General features: G+C 40.9%; 1 protein-coding gene across 1 annotated transcript; it reads right to left on the reverse strand.

Moving 5' to 3' along the window:
* Positions 1-11,816: 11,816 nt before the first annotated feature.
* Positions 11,817-17,844, reverse strand: LOC310955102 (synapse differentiation-inducing gene protein 1-like; the record flags this gene model as incomplete). Its single annotated transcript, XM_083924854.1, has 4 exons — positions 17,762-17,844; positions 15,504-15,995; positions 12,646-12,783; positions 11,817-11,975 (listed from the first exon to the last, which is right to left on the reverse strand). Exons 2-4 carry the CDS (start codon positions 15,927-15,929, stop codon positions 11,817-11,819), a joined length of 723 nt encoding a protein of 240 aa, XP_083780980.1. The 5' UTR covers positions 15,930-15,995; positions 17,762-17,844.
* Positions 17,845-18,131: the final 287 nt, after the last annotated feature.

The following is an 18,131-nucleotide window of genomic DNA, read 5'->3' on the forward strand; positions in this document are numbered from 1 at the left end:
AGTAGCTACTTGTTGTCCCTTGATGCTCTGCTGGCCGGGCTCATTAGGACACGGTCCACGGCTACATGCTTGGGTTAGCCCCTATAATCCGTCGCAGTTGAGAGCCTTCAATTTTAGATTAAACTAGGGGACCAGTGGTTTTGTGACAGGAGAGAGTGAAAGCACCCGTCACCCCCAACTCAAGTAGGACGACCTCAGCCTGATTTCAAATCACTTTTAAAACATCCTGTTACAAGCCGATTCTCAAGCTGTTTCATCCTCTTATACTTATCCAAGTTTCAAGCTTTATTTGTTGGCAATCTTCATTTTCCCCGTAAAACTTTGTATCACTTGAACTGGGTTTAACGACACGTCTGTGTCCGCATTAGTCGTAATCCATATCACATTTTACACTTCATCTCCAGTTAGCTAATGGGGCTTCCTAACGAGTTGAACAACTGAGTTCTACTCCAATTAAACAGAGAGCAATTTCAAAGGGCAAGGGACGGCTATTATCAGTATGCTGCTGCATGTCTCAGCACTGAATAGCCCTCAGATTGGAACCATAATGTCATCGGATGGGGAAAAGGTTGCTAATTACTTTGTTGATGGAGATAAGTATACACACAATAATTAATGATGGCTAGGAAATGGACTGGAATGTGTCAGGGTAATAACAAATATTGATAGAATCAACCCAGGAATAATATTGATTGATGTATCTTGACAACATAAATTAGAAGTAAAGAGAGGTATACTTGAGATTTGAAGGGTGGATGTCTGGAGAGCTCCTGCTGCAACATTAAAGATGTTTTGTTTTATATTAAAGTCTAAAAAGACAGATACACAGAAACACTTCAGACCGTACATAAAATGGTTAACATTGATATGACTAGCAATAGACAATGTGAAAATATCAACAATAATATCCAATACATAAAGGCATAAAATAACAATAGCATGGGCAGCTGTAATACTTTTACAGATATGATTACTCAGATACTTCAGCTACAGGGCTTAGATAACATATTTTGCAGCTTATACTGAACAATGACTGTTCTCCCCAGTCCAACATAGAAAAAGCAGTTTCTGAGGATCAGGGAGATGAAGCAACTTGGGATATATTATTTCTTATTTTCAAAGAAAACCTCCCTCAAATATTTGTATTTTTCACAGTGTGGTAAGAAATTAGATTCTGTCTCACCCTCCTTCACTGTCTGTCATTCAGCAACTTTGGGATGGATTGCCATTGTGAGCAGACATTTGTGTAGCCTACTCCTCTGGACTTTGGTGACCCCTTTTACATGGTGCTATCATCAGGTCAAAGTATCGTTTGTCCAATACTTTGGTTTAAAACCAAAAAGTAATGACATTCCCATCATCCTCAGCTGTAGCCTACTTTGTGTAGGCCTTTGTGTTAGCATGCTAATAGGCTACACTAAGATGGTGAACATCCATCCATCGGGATCACGTCGCGGGAGTCCCAGCTGACATTGGACAAGACGCCAGTCTATCACAGGGCACATAGAGACAGACACAGACAGACAACCATTCACACTCACATTTACAATACTTTACAATTTAGAGTTTGTTTGTTTGTTTATTTATTTGGAGCATCAATTAACCTAACACATGCATGTCTTTGGACTGTGAGGTGCTAACCACCACACCACTGTGCCGCTCCATGGTTAACATGGCAAGTAGAATTTAAGGATAATGCTTATCATCATTAAAAATGATGTTTAGCAGCTAAACATCTATAAAACATCAGCATTGTCATTTTAAGCATGCTACCATGCTAACATTATCATTAAGCTCAAAGCACAGCCTCATAGTGTATGACTGTAGACTCAACAGAGACAATAATGTCCCCAAGGTCCCATGTTTGAATGGTAAAAAATCCATTCAGCCAGTGTGGAGATATCAATGTATAAAGTCAAGAAAACTGTCTGTTCACAAGTTTGAGGATGTGTGTTTCAAGGAACATCAGTAGGCTACAAGCTGTAGGTGGGTGATTTCAACATATTGACCCAGGGAAACATACATACAACATAGATAAGCTCCTGTACCTGAATTTTATGGCCCTACTACTGGCAGCAGTATTTCTAAAAGTAACTTTAAACTCACACAAGGAGTTGGATTATTTTGGTTTAGTCTTGAATTTCAGGATAATTAAACTCACATTTACAATATAAGAAATATGATTGTGTCCTCTTTTAATGTGGAATTCACATGGAACCCAATAACTATTTGAGGCTGAGTGACTGAAATAATTTGCAATAGACTGAGCCCTCACCTCCACAGACCCTCAACCCAATTCAGTTATTGAGGCCAAGACATATACAGAGTGAGGATTATTCCTCTAAAGTGCAAAGCTATTTAATCCCCTGAGAGTGGAGAGGAAGGTTATAGATCAGATTTCCTGAAGATCAAGCTGTTTACATTGGTTATGAGGAGGTAATTCACAGTATCCCTTATGATGGGCAGCCTGCTTGTTGGAAACCATCAAAAGATCATCTCAATCCATGCAAAGTGAGATCAGAGGGAGGTTTACGGAAAGATTTCAACTAATGCAACATTAACATTCAATTTCTTTTTTTTTGATGGGGTTGTGAGCAATATGATTTCATTGGTGAGATTAAGTGCGTGTGGATCATTTTGGAAAGACTTTTGGCTCCAGTTGAGCTGAGTCTAGATCACAAGATGTAGTTAAACTGAAGAGTACTGAAATGTGGTGCTGTTCTGCCCTCTGCTGCACAGTTTCAGAATCATTTAGAGCTGACTGTTGTTAGAGCTCAATCTTTCAAAAAGTATTAAAAAAAGAAATTAAATTACAGTAGCCAGATTTTTTTAGACATTCATTTTTTATAATAACTTATTTCTATTGATCCTAGGTAGGTTGGCCACATGGCTGAGCTAAGCAAGGAAATGAAATGATCACTGAAGCAACTTTATAGTTGATCAAACAACCGGGTCCATTAATAGCTATTCTGAGCTTTTGATCAGTTAGCTCCAGTTGTAATGGAAGTGTACATGTTTTTCATTTTTTGTGCACTTGGCTTCCATCCCTATACTTTAATTCTTATAAAAGATTATGAGTTTTAAAGTTTGGGTTTTAAAGTTTAAAAATTAATTTATTCAACTGAGATGTCTGGTAGTGGTAAAAAACAACAACAACAACAACAACAACAACAACAACAACAACAACAACAACAACAACACACTTTGCTTAAAATGTTTTAATATTATTGAAGAGGTTTCACATTTGGTAAATGGACTGTTATATTATCAATTATTGACCTTGGACACATCAGATGACAATGTTGAGAGTTCAGTGTGATATGAAATATACCTTGTGCTGAGATTGTCTTGTCAAAGTTATTCTTTTGTTTTCTAAAATGTGCCCCAATACATATTCAAACACAAATTTTCATACGCATGTATTTCACAGGATGTGTGCTTGAGAGTATTTATGTATGAGTATGAGAAGTTACAGTTTGTGGATTAATGTGTGAATTCGCCTATATGTGTGTGTGTGTATCTCAGCTCTTACACACAGGCATACAAACAGTACATACACACAAACACACACACACACACACACACACACACACACATATATATATATATATATATAAATACAGGTGTATATATATATATATATATATATACCTGTATGTATATATATATATAAATATATACCTGTATGTATGTGCATTTGCATTGCCTTATTCATTATGTTATATCAGCCAGCCCATTTGAGTATGTATTTTAATGCAAGTAATCTAGGACTTAATTTGCCAAGTATGAGAGCATTATATTGAAAACTGGCACTGAGTGCTTTTCTGCAACTTACCAGCTTGGAAACAATAAAGTATTTCTATTCTTTTAATTTAACTGTCTGTGTTTAGTGCAACAATTTATCCACATGGGGGCAGGCTTGAGCTGGATACAAAATCAACCCAACTGATGCACAGGTAAATTCAATAACAAGTGCACAACCACATCTTTTCTATATAATACAGTCAATATATGAAAAGCATGGTGTTGAAACATCATGTACATCTTGACATTGATTCATATCTGTCAGGGTTATATTCCAAGGGTTTCTGCAGACATGATTTGATATCTTGATCAATATTCCCATCTCTTGTCACTCCTCTGCTGCTCTCAGTGATGAGGCTGTCTGCTGTCAGTTAATGGAGACAGGATTGATACTGTGGCTAAATGATCTCTCCTGGCTGGGGGCTGATTTCATCTCCAAGGTTCGTTTTCCCCCCCAAAGCCATCCAACGGGTTTGGTCACACAGAGCGAACCAGCTCTCTTTTATCTTTCACCTGGTAAAAATCCTCCTCTCAGTTCCTCAAACTCAAATTCAGAGTTTGTGCAGGATATTGGCACAATAATAATGCTAATTTAGCCCCATAAACTTCATGATTAAGTAGCTGATTGAAGTCTGCTGTTGATGTCTGTGACCTATCGAGTACTACAGCAGGAGAAGAAACAAGAATATTACATAATGGAAAGTAAACAGCATTTGTATTTCACCTTCTGACCTGTTGGTATTTCCTGTCATCATTACAGCTGTAAAATCAGACAGTAAAATTTTAAAAATCGCTAGTCTTGCTATTGGACATCCAAAAGTATTCAATCCAATCTTTAAAAACCACATACATTTTGTTTTATTTCCACCCGAACTGAAGGAACCTGAAAGCTGTTTATGCATCAGGCTTACAGGGTTAAAGCGATTATTGTAGGGTGGTGGGAGTTCTGTGTCCCCGGGTAACCTTCACTGTCTCAGCTGAGCTTTAATACACAAGACTCCTGTGTGTTGCTGCTGCCTAGTCTAGAAATGGATATTGGTTATTTCTTGAAGCTGGACTTGACTGTCCCAGAAAGATTTATGATGTGTGGCACAACACCAGCGGCCGTCCACTGCAGCTGCCCTCCTTCTCAGTAGTTTGAGCAACAAGCCATCTGTGGGCAGTTTCAGATGCCAACTCTAGTCATCTGGTTGAATGTAAACTGTGATAGCCTCTGTTTACTTTAATATTATCTTACCTAGCCTTTATTTCTTCCTGATTTATATCTAATTCCTCAGAAACTGACCACCTCTCCCTGTGAAGTGTCAGGTGCTCAGGTTGCAATTAAAAATCAATACATCTCAATGAGTCTTATCTGAGAGCTGCATTTGATGTTTCTGCTGGCACAAGACATCAGTTCTGAGGAATGCGCAGAGCAAAGAAAGAAGTCCAGTTTGTATTTATCAAGAGAAGAGAAACATGAACAGCTAGACAGTGCTCCCTTGTTGCTTAAGGGTAGATAAGGGAAGCCCGAATATGAGGCTGTGAGCTCCTTATCAGTCCAGAGTCCTGGCAAATGCCGGCGCCACAGAGAGAGGCATGTTGCTGGGGGACAAAGGTGTGGGGACAGATACGCATGTATGTGTGAAATGCTTCAAAGATGAGCTTAACTCTGAAAATAAAGTGGGGTTTAAAAGAGAGAGAGAGAGAGTGAGAGAGAGAAATGGATGCTGACATCAAAGTTGCCGTAGGGATGCCTTCATTTCCTCATACACACTGAAAAGTGCTATGGAAAAACATGCATGGCAATGCAGATTACTTCTTTTAACAACTTAAAAGTTACCAAATTGTATCTCAAATATACAGTGAATGGGACCTGGTAGAAGAGTGATGGGGACCTAAAAAAACAAACACTAAAAAAATGATTGCATTTGCTTGATGCAAGTATTTTCCAGTTTTAGAATGAACCATGAAAGGCATAGATTTTTGCATCCAGTGTTAGAAAAAAAAAAAAAAACACATTGTTTAGCTGTTACAAGATATTTGCATAGTTGGTTGAGGGTTATTTAGATCACCCGTTGCACAGGGTGTGGGGACTGGCTCCTAAATTAGAATCAGGAGCCTCTTGGCCAATCAGGGTGTGACTCGTCTTTTCGTAAATGCTTAAGAGGGATGGTCAATTGCTCACCCAGGGCTTTCCTATCCTTCCTTGACTTAATGCAGACCTCCTGTTAGCAGACATGGTTTGCCAGAAACTCCCTTTTAGAGACTCCTAAGCTTTATTTTGAGATTGAGGGGGATTTAGAGCATTCTGATCTTAGTGCTATTCGTGCAAGTTTTTGCTTGCTAACAATAACCTGCCTGCAGGCTTTATTTTGTTTTTGAAAGAGAATAAGACGAGCATCTGTTTTATTGAAGAGGTGAAGAGGTAGTGAGATGATGATGATGTTTATTTTGTTGTATAGTGGTTGGAAATGGGTTCTCAGGTTTCTTCATGATGAGCTTGAATTAGTAGGCCTCCCACCACATAATACCACAAAGGACATGTCAAACAAAGCATGATCTCTGAAATTAGGAAATGTAGTGCTGTGTCCTATCTTTTGGTGTTGTGGTTCCATAAATGTTTGCTCACATATGCCTACAGTTGTGCAGGAGGTAGATGTAGTGGCTTATAAACTGAATGATGATAAAAGATGGGTAGATGTTCCAGTACAGCCATATGTTTTGTCCCTGTTGATACTCACCCTGTATTGACTTTAGAAGACTTATCACATACACACCATCATCTCCAGATTTTTGGCTTCTCCCACCCAGAACCGTCTGATTCTGTTTTAGCCTAACTGATCTGATCTAATTTTTGCTATTTGCAAAGGACATCCATCGATAATCTCACCTATTGATAAGGCTCTAAAAGTATGTGTATCTGTATACCACTCAAATAGTAAATGTGGTGGAGTAAACTAGTAGCTGTTTGCTCGGAGAGAGCACTTTATTCAGTGAAATACACTGCAAACACAGTTCCAAGAGTCCCTTCCATTACGTCCGCTGTCACTAAAAACAAGGATGTACAATTCCTTGTCATTGAGGCATCATAAGCGAGAGTCCTTAAAGAAGCAGTATCACCTGTTACAGTTTCATCTCAAGCACACGAATTGTCAGTCCTAGGAGATCTTTCAGATTGATCAGCTGCGGCTGCACTTATGGGTGCGATATTTCCAGATGATGTCCATAGCGTGACTGATTGCAAGTTTCCAATTAAGATGTTTTTCTCTTGCTTCGGTGGGCCTCTGGATTATTAAGATATTATGGTGTATTTGCAAAGATGCTGTGAGTGTCTCTGAAACCGACATAGCTTGTGTCCCTGAAGGGGTTGACTTACTCAGTCTGCTCCATACTGCTGTTGCGGACAATCCATTGATAGGATGGGAAGGCTGAGAAATTGTTAAAACTCTTGCTTAACAAACCCTAGGCCTGCACCACCACTTTAGGCTGTACCTTTGCCGAAACTAAAATCAAATTAAACAGCAGTGTGGTGGCTACCCAGGGTCCCCTACGAAAGCCGAAGAATTGCAGATCCAAGGGATGTTTCAACAGAGTATCATTGTGTCTTCTTGTTCACCATGGGCATCCCATTGTATTGGTGCCTGGGAAAGACAGTGGGTCACCCCGGTCTTGTCAAAGACTATCTGACCTCTCCTCCAGTCTATTGTCACCCTGATATGTGCAACACATTTTTTGTTTACACCGATGCAAGTTCCACAAGTCTGGGATCTGTATGAGCAATACCATTCCTCTAAAGCAAAGGTCATTGCTTTTAGCAGCTGCTCTCTAACAAGGGCACCTCCACCACGGAAGTAAGTAAATAAGTGTCGGGCTGTGGTGTGGAGTCTGGAGAAATGGAGACACAATCTGGAAGGGAAATCTTTCGTGGTTGTCAGTGACCACTTTTTGTTGCCGTGGGTCTTTAACGCCACTAAAGCCAGCTCCAGGCTTATACATTGGGTGCTACGTATTCAGGAATTTTCTTTGTCCATTGCTGTTTTTTATGCTTTTCGTGACTAGAACAATAGTTCAGCTTTACTTTCTTTTCAGGGAGAGGCACAGCCTAGGCAACCAGTGAAGTGAGCATATATGGTCACTCTGCTTTGTGTAGTTACCTGGAAAATACCTAATTACTTGCAGTAATTGTCAGCAAAAGGACGTCCCTACACGTTTGGGTATACCAAAGCATGCTTTGTCAGACCGGGGACCTCAGTTCACATCCAGGGATTTTAAAGAGCTCTATAGCTGGAGAGTTGTCTATAAACTCACAGCTTCCTATCATACACAGACTAACATATTAACCACTGTCTAAAATAACACAATAGCTTCTTAACTCTGCCGTCAATGAAGCTGCAGTCAATTAAGTCACTGGCTTTACCAAAGCAGTGTAGCAGTCCCTCATTGTTTGGTTCTTGCTGTCATTTCCCCTTTTCATTCATTGTCACCTGTGGTATGAGGAATTACACACCCGGGACATTCAGATCCTTTCACATCTAATAATGACAACCTCATTTTAGGAGATATTGTCAGTCAGAAACTCTTGTCTTTAGGCCCTTATGAGATTTCTTTGCTACCTTATGATTCAGGGAGATTTTGAGCACTCTGAAACCTAACTTGAGTGATGGCAGATCTTAGTGTCATTCATGTAAGAGTGTTTGCATGCCTAACAATAATTTAACTCCTGCAGGCTTATTTTGTTTATTATCAAAGAAGCATTTGTTTATTATTGAAGAGGCATTTGTTTATAATTAAATAGAAGGCATTTTTCATAGTGGAGGTACTTGTGAGATTTGATTTGTATTATGCGGTTGGGAACTGGTTCTCAGGCTTCTTCCCAATCAACTGGAATCAATACCACCACAAGCCATTTTATTAACAACTCGTGAAATCCATCCTGTTTCTGTATATGCCTACTGGGAGAGAGGAGGGTCATTAAATCAGTATGCATGAAAAATAAAAGCATCATTGACTGCCGTAAAAAGCCTCTGTATTTGGCTCTGGATATGTTAAAATACTGTTGTCTGAAACTCCTGTTGTGTTGAAATGCTGAGTTAGCACTATTATATGCTCATTGCATATCTGCATATTAACGGTTGAAATCTCTGAAGGCGCAAGATGTGAGTGTTAGTTCCATGATCCATTGCCAGAGACGTCATTGGTGCTGCTGTTGACCTAGAAAGTGTCCCTGGAATAATCAAATATACATTAAATGTATTTGCCTGGTTGCATGGAAAAGGATCTCGGGATAAACTTCAAACAGCATGCAAGTGTCTGTAATCTACCAAATGAACTATATGATTCTGATTTAAGATCACACAATACAGAGCCAAGAGGTTTACCACTTTGACAAGATAACCACCGTTTCCCCAATAACTTTAAAAATTCAGGACACAGTTTCCATACTCCTCAATCACATCCTCCCATTGTGGATTTGATGGTGAGTAGATTTTTTCTCTCTGCTAAACGTCTAAGGATATGTCTACATTCTCAGCTTTTTTTTTTACAGTAGCAAGCTACGCAAATAAATCCTCTTTTGCAGAGGCATAGCACAAACTGAAGATATTGTTTGCACGTCTATTATCCACGAGCAGAGAGTGGTGACAGGTATTTCATCAAAGCAACGATAAGAATCTGAAAATGGCTTTCAGTCGCATGAACAGTCAAGAGCATCATGCTCCTTATTAATGTAGCACTCAGCTCTAATGTCTTTTTGTCTTTCCACTCCCTTTCACTTTCTTTCCTTTTTGTTTCAGCCCATTCATCATTGTTTTTCCTCTAGAAATATGTTTTTCACTTTAGTTCTGTGTGCAAGGCCCATTCATTTTCTTTTTTTAGTCATTTGCTAGATGTGACAAGTTGGGTTATGACTTTGTCAAACTTGGCAAAAACAGACTTTTGGTTAATTTAAGAAACAAGGAGGGATTATATTTAGAAACACAGGGCAGACTAATAATCATTTTAAAAACAAAGGCGTGTGCAATACAGTATTACCCACACTAAAAGTATACTAACATGAGGAAATATTTGCAGTTTGGATTCAACCTGCTGTTGGCTCTTGGAAAGTTTTGTTTTTATTCACATTGGGGGTGGATGACTAATAAAATCAGTTTGCTTCTGGTGGTCTGAGCTTGTTATGGATGCTGTGAGTGAGCAGGCGTGGGTGAAGCTGCCTATCTTTTGAGGGGGAGAAAACACATGCAGCGCTGCACTCGCTCACAGAGTGAGCCCACTTCAGCACCCCATACAGCTCCCATTGATGAGAGCGCCACTTTCGCCCCCGTCTCCCCCATCGAACCACATTTCATGCATTAGAGACTTGCTCGAAGAGAAGCTGCAATAAAGGAAGCAGACAAATATAAGAGGCCAAGCTGTACAAGCCTTCCTGTAAAACTTGCTTACCTTGCCATCTGCTCCATTTATCCTGGTGCAGTGAATAATAAGTTATATAAGTTTTGTAAATTGTCTCCTCTGGTTCTAGAGTTTAGTTTCTGCCCAATGTCTGCAGGTTTAACCAGAAGGGCACCAACTGGTTTAGGAACTTTAGCTCTGGAGGCCATTTTCTGATTGGATGGCAGGTGGGGCAAGAGAATGGGACGTGCATTACTGTGCTTCCAAGTCCTGGAGGGGAATAAAGTGCTGCTCTCATTTTGTACTGACATCCTGACTTTAGAGAGCGGGCATTGTTTCTGACACTCACAGGCACTCTGGCAGGTAAAGTCACCTCAAAGCTAGACAGTGAGTGATGCCAAAAGACAGTCAAGAGACATGCCAGTTATAGCAGAGGCTTGTGGCGGTAAGAACAAATTGTCAATATAACCCTCTGTGGTTGACATCATACTCTGACAGGCTACTCTAACCATACCATACATGTCTTGTTCACTGGTTCACAACCTTTGTTTTCTGAAGTACTCTGACAGTCTTTAAGTTGAGCTCAGTTACCCTCTCATCAACCCTAACCGAACATTAACCATCTTGCAAGACTTTCGCAAATCTTTGGTCACCATCTGGACACAACACTTTACCATTGCTATGGCTTCCTCCGGTGAAGGATAATGCCCCCAGACGGCACTGCCCTAATATGTCACGGTGCTTACTTTGCAACAACTCCCAATGTATGTTTTTCGTCGCCTTTACCGCCTTATACTCATGTTACTTTCAGTAACAGTTCTACTTTGTAGTCAGACCAAGCTAAGAAATCTCTTTTCACCATTGCGGTTCTTCTGATGTCGAATGTAGTAGTATGGATGTAGCCTTGGACACACAATGAAAAAGAGGATGAGAGACATGGCAGAGGATGTTTCAATATTCATGCCAAATGTATTTTATTGACTAAATTTACAGTACACAATAAACACAAAATAACTCCTTGACCACTGCTCAGCAACTTCTTTGTACATCTTTGTTCTCTTTCTATTAGAGGTCCACTTCTCTCTGTGCCATCTGAATCAATTTCACGTATATTCCTTGAATAAACAATCACACAAAAGCCCATTGACTGTTTTTCCCAAGAAATTAATTTACAACGTGGTCAATACACAATCTGCAATAGTATTAGCAGAGAATACACCTACTATAAAGGTAAAATAAAACTGCTGTAAACATCTAATGTGGTAAAAGGTAGGTAGTTCTTTACATACTACATACTAATATATTAGTATAGCACAGTCTTTGTCCTTGTCAACGCTGTCTTTTCTTCTTCTTCTTGTGGTGGTGAATACCTTGGTGGGAGTGTTGTATCCCAGAAATAAAGATTCAGTCCAGATCAATATGCAGTCCAAGTAATTCTCCATCCGTACATCTTGTTTTTTTCTTCCTTTCTCTGTCTTTCTGGTTTAGTCTTCTCTTATCTCGTAGCTCCTTCTTTTCACAGACAGCCAGGCAGCAGCACTGGCACATGAATTCAGGCAAGGTGCCCGACCTTGTCTTTTTCCGTTCCTCTGATCTTGCTTCGTCTTTTTCTCCATCTCCCCCCAAGCAAACTGGTCCCAGTGCTATACGTGTCCAGGCTTGGACAGGTAGGCTATGAGGGCCACAACCACCCCCACATACATCCCTGTACCAATGGTGATAGAAAGAGCAGCCAGGAATAGAGCTCTTCTGGAGCTCATTCCTGCTCTGGAGAAGTCTCCCTTAGCGATGGCCTTGCCTGTCTGACAAAACAAAGCAGAGAGTGAAATGAGCCGGTGTGTTACTCATCAGCACCGAGTGTATGAGTAGGTGTTAAGCCACAGTTAAAAGAGAGAAAACAAGAAATGCTCTTGGGTAGCCATTAGTTGCCATGGCAATTAGGTCATTATCCCTCTGACAGTGACAAATGTGTTTGGGTGTTTTGGTTTCCTATCAAAAAATGAGCCTGGCCTTTGTTTATTCTTCTGACACATTATTTTCTGCTCCGGTATAATTGTCTCTGCAATCATTAAGGAAGATGTTGCTAAACCATTAAAATATGGGTTGCTTTGCTAAAGGTTGCAGGACGTGAGCCTAATCTTTTTGGACCAGAAAAATACAGACATTGGACTCAGATCTCTTCACTGGATGCAACAACATAAAATAATTTTAACTGCATTGCACTGCTCACACAGAACAAACTGCAGACCAAAACCTCAATGTTAATGGTTTCCTTAAGTGGATACAGACGATTGACAAGTGGTCTGAACCCGCTGAATTTACATAGCCAGTCATCTGAAACAACTGCAAGGAGGGTCACAGGGTGGAAAATGGGCTGTGGTAGCACTCCTCTGAGTGCTTATGTTCGCTGACCTTAAATAGGATGCAGTGTAATCACAGTTAATGACAGGCTTGACATCTCTAGGCCTTTACCTTGTGAGAATAGTAAAAGGCAACGATGCCCAAGGGCCAGAAGCAGCAGAGCATGGAGAAGATGGCTAGGCCCAGGTAATCCCGAGGGGGCAGCACGATGAAGTTGTCCTCGCTCTCACTGTCACTGGAGCTGTCACTCTGGAAGACAGTGAGTTGATCAGGAATAAATAAATGTCATAAAATGAGAGAATTTCTTTTTTAACATGATCCTATTAAGCACAACTTGTGAGACAAACTACAAAATGACAAAATGAGACAACGGTGAGTGCAGTGATCTAGTGATAATAAAGGGGTGAGGTTGACATGTGTAGATAGTCAGGTGTACAGGACGTCTTCACAGTGGTGTAGTTTGACAACTCGTGCCCCCCACAGACCAGTCTATCTTGCCCTTCCACCACCACCCAAGACAGGATGTGCTCATCCAGCCAGAAAGGATTTGGTTCCTCTGTCAACACCCATGAGCGGCCTGACAGATAACACAGGATAAAAGGATTGTTCCATCATTGTGAGGTGACAGGGGAAACAGCAAGAAGACAGTGTCATTTATGTACTAAATTGCTACCTCCACCATCTCTTCTCAATACACCTGGCGTCTTACAAGCCAGTGAGGATTCATCAGACTCTCAATACTGTGCCTCAATACTCAAACTCAGGGCACACAAGGTCTGACTGGGTTAATGAATGATAGATCGAATGCCACTCAGACTACATTGGCGCATCGTGCCTGCAGCGAGGATGGCAATGTGACTGCATGGGTGACCTTTAAGAGGACGTAGCCTTACTTCTCTCAGCTGTCCCAGAGACGGAGTGGATGTTTTTTCAAATAAGTAGCCCCCCATAAAAAGCAGGTTTCATTTGTTAGTCTTGCTGCCTACAGGGATCAATCAAAGCGGGGAAAAGGAAGGCACAAAATAAAAGATCAATATTTAAGGCAGAAACTGAACCAGCCATTTAGAGGTAATTAATGAACAGTCAGGGATGCTGGCAAAGAAGAAAAGAACCCTACGTCTGTGCTGACGACCATGTTTTTAGTGCACAATTTTCTTAACGTCTAATCTTATCTACATTTACTAAGCTACAGGATGTAATGTAATTGTTTTGTGCTATTTTGAGGGCATTTCTGCGTAGAAGCCTTGTTTAGATGTTAGAGGGTAGTGGAGGATAGCAGTGTTGTACTATCAGCTACCTTTGCCAAGAGAAGATTACAAAGCTTACTGTTATCTGCTTTATGAACACTGTCCACCTGGACAGCCGGGTGTGATCCATCAAAACAGCAGCTGGTCATAACCACATAATCTGACATCACATGAATATACTGGTGAGAACAAACAGCAGTAATCTCCTTTTATCTTTGTAGCAAGAACTGATAACAGTTCTGAGTGACTGGTGCTTTCAGACCTACTGACAGCATGCCTGACACCAAGTCCGACCGGCTGGAGACACACTCCCAGTTTGGTCTAATGCCAGTATAACCGATGGGGCTCCGCAGAGCAGAGTGCCTTTAACAACCCTGTCAAAGCACTCTCTGAGGACTCGTTAGAGTCTGGAGGGGACAGTTGACTTCTCAACAAAAACTACAGAAATCTGCAAACAAAAACTAGCAATAGAACTGTAAAGGTTGCACCACCTTGATTTTTCTGTTGCTTGATCTGAACAATGGATTAGGCACCATAGAAATAAACAGGGATGAGACGTGTCGCAGTAACGAGTATAGAAAAACATGTGCACAGACTATATCCTCAGATTTTAGCATGTGTATAAAGCCTTCACTGCTCTCTCCCTCTTATTTTTAGTCTGCGCAGCTGTTAAAGTCCTCTAAATGTTTGATTTTACTTCTATGCATCAAGATGCATCTGGCACTGTTTGTGTGTGTTTTTCATGAATCACAAAACACATGGATCTAAACACAAATACACACAAACGCACACACATAGAGACACACAGGAAGGGAAAGTAAAGAAAGGCAGGTGCTAAGCAAAATGTCTAATATTACAGATGGAAACCCAACTTATATCCGAGCACTGTTCATCAGATCCATTTGCTCTTTTGAATTGTCATGGAATAACTTTAGCTACGGGCTCACCTGCTCCGAGAACCATGCATCAGCGGAGTCCAGCTTAATACCATCACAGCGTGACATTACTTATGGCATTAATGGCAGTTGCTGCCATGTCTCTATCTATCTGCAAGGCCTTCGAGTGACAAGAGCTGGTGTGATCATCAACTCAGTTAGGGTGCTATACTTCTTCCTCTGCCAGCCCAGAGCCCTGGGTACTTTACATCACAAGCGCCCCTGGATGAAATTAGAATTTTTTTACCACTTCTGAAAGTACTTTTCTCTTTTTCTGTCAGGCTGTTCTGCGGAGAGTGTAGTTATAGTCCTCAAAGAACAATAGATTTGATAGATAAACTCATGTGTAATTTTCTCAGAGAGTAATTATAAAAAAAACATACAATTACACTGCACTAGATTTGAAAGACTCCAGTAAATTGACCATTTAGAGAACAGAAATGAGCATGAATGAGCGCCATGACTCATTTTGTTCTAAAAGATGACACTGACAGTGATGAGTAAGTGTTGTAAACCCTTTCATTTCATATAGCAGCTCAATATTCTAATATCTATTTCAAACACTGCCAAATGGCTCTTACTTGCATCAATTTGCTCTTTAAGCAGTGTAATTATCATAACTATTATTAGTATAATCATGTATCAGGTTATAATTGTAATATAAACTGCTAGTAGAGACTCGGTATAGCAGGCACCTTCACCTACAAATAAAATACCACTTAAGCAGTGCAAACATAACACATATGCAGAAAACATATTCATATGTTTATTTAGTGTGATCTCTGACCTCATACTCAGGGCCCTGATCCTCCTCCACATCGTATGACACCGTCTGGATCTTGGCATCCTTTTCACCTTGTATGTTGTCCTCAGGGTTTTCTGTGGAAACTCCATCCAACACAGTGTCCTTACTCTCTGTGAAAGTGGTCTCAAAGCTCTCACTTTTGGAGTCCTTGCTGTGAAGGCTCACATCGTCCTTGTACAGGATAAAGTTAGGCCTGTAGAAGGCTTCCACAGCTAGATGTAGGGATGTGGCGTCCAGGAACTGTTGAGTCTTATTCTTATCATTAGTCCCAGTGTAGTAGTAGCCAATGAGGCTGTCCTGGTAAGGCTGGCCCGGGTAGTCACACTGGAAACCCTGGTAATCGTTGTGCACCACTTGTCTGCTGGTTTTGTCAAGCAGGGGGTTCTGGAGCTCACTGAGGCTCTCCATGATGGCAGGTTCAAACGTCTAGTGGACCAGAGGGTGAAGTCCAAAAAAGATTTGCCAATCTGGTAGCTGGAAATAAGCAGTTACAATTAAATGTGATTAATAAAAACTTTAGAAGCAATAAATGAAAAGCAATTGAATTAAATCATGGCACATTCTTCTTGGGAATATAAAATACTGCTAGTATCTCAGACCCAACATTGTGTTATTAGTAATGTGATATTCTAGATCATGAATTTAGTGCAGAATATATTTTTTCTTCGCGGCAATCAGCATTCCTCTCACAAGCTCTCACCAGTATGGGCCATAAAATCACCATCTGCTGTATGTTCAACTGTTGCATCCCACACCCCCTCATACAAACATGCGAGGGAAAAAAATATCTTCCACATGTCACGGCTGCCTATTTTGCACTGCAGACTGATTACTTTGACTGTACGTGAACTGGCCTCTCTGAGTCCTCCTGAATGTTTTCAGATCAGTTAAAATTAGTGGTTAATGTGTAAAAAAACAAAACAACAACAACACAGTCACACTGTCAGGAGAGGCTGTCACTAAGGCAACACATCCGCCAATGAGAGGCTGTTTGATCTGAGCATGTCCAGATTTGAGTAAGATACACCACTTGGTTTTGCAAATCCAGCACCAACGGTCAGTCTCCAAGTGACCATAAAAGACCTCATGCATCAAATTAATCTTTCATCTTATGGGCAGGCAGCTGCATCCTATTTTGGAATTTGTAGAAAATAGCAAATCAAGTCGAGTTATTTTTGTTTGTTTGTGTGAGACATGAGCCACAGGGGGGGGACGGACACAAGAAAATGTAGAGATTTTCCGCACATTAGAAAAAAAAAGTATGGCAAGGTTTGATTTATGAGGTCTGGGAGGCGATTCAGTTGCAGAGATGGACACGAACAACCTGTGCGGGGCTAAATAACACAGAAATGAAAGGCCAGCTCATGCAACACCATTACAAACTACAGCCTCAAGGCAAATATTGATGCCTCTGACACAATCAACAAAAACTCTTACATAGGAACCTTCACAGGGCTGATATTTATTACAGTGTGTTGTCATTTTTCTGCATATATATTCTACATATGCAGTGGCTTCCTGTCCTGCAGAGAAGGCATGTAAATCTGCAGCAGGCCTTTGGCCTCATGACCCTGAGAGAACAAAAGCTTGTGTAGTTACAGTGGGTTTCTGAGCTGCTCCGCGTGGAGAAGCGTGAATAATGTGGGCCAGCGACTGAATCTGAGCCCACACACACCAAAGAGATATCTTCAACACTGTGTCCTGCGGTCTCCATTTGCACATGCTTCTGTGGCTGAGCCGCTCTCCAGATAACAGGGAATTCCATTACACACTACATTAGACAACTAAAACCACATCCCACATCCACAAATAATTCATCTCACACCATGAAGATGTGCATTTGCACATGTGAAGGTGTGCTTAGACTCCACAATTATTAATGACCATGATACTCTCTATTTGGCTGTCTGTTGTCTTTTTATAGTTTATTTATACATAACTCACTCACTCACTCACTCACTCACTCACTCTCTCGCTCTCTCTCTCTCTCTCTCTCTCTCTCTCTCTCTCTCTCTCTCTCTCTCTTTCTCTCTCTCTCTGTCACACACACACACACACACACACACACACACACACACACACACACACACACACACACCGCACTACTTAATTTACTTCATTCATGAGAGATATCTTCATATTTCTTCACTGTTTTGGTCTTTTGTATTACAGGTAGATCTCTCAGCCTATCTACCCTGGAATATTATAGTAGCTCTAAACACCTCCGAAAATCATCTTACCTTTGGTGGAAAATCCTTCCGCAGATGCAGCTTTGCTCAGCATCGTTCCTCGGCGCATCTGAGTCGATGGATACGGACGGACCCACCTTTCTTCTTCACATCATCACTTTTGGGAAACTGACATCGTAGCGCATCATATGACACCCGTTTAAAAGGAAGTTATTCCGTGTGTGTAAGAATGGACTTGGCTCGCTGTGAGCTGCCTTCCATGGCACCGCCGCTGCGTCTGACAGGTAGAATTTTACGCACGGTATCACGCTGGGCTCAGGCTCCAAAACAACTTCGGCAGAGGCTGCGCTGACTGATTGGCTGTGTGAGGCGCGCTGCAAACTCTAATACCGACCACAGATTTGACATTTCCATATTCTAC

This window comes from Echiichthys vipera (genome assembly GCF_963691815.1).
Source record: "Echiichthys vipera genome assembly, chromosome: 12".
In the NCBI taxonomy this organism is placed as follows: Eukaryota; Metazoa; Chordata; class Actinopteri; order Perciformes; family Trachinidae; genus Echiichthys; species Echiichthys vipera.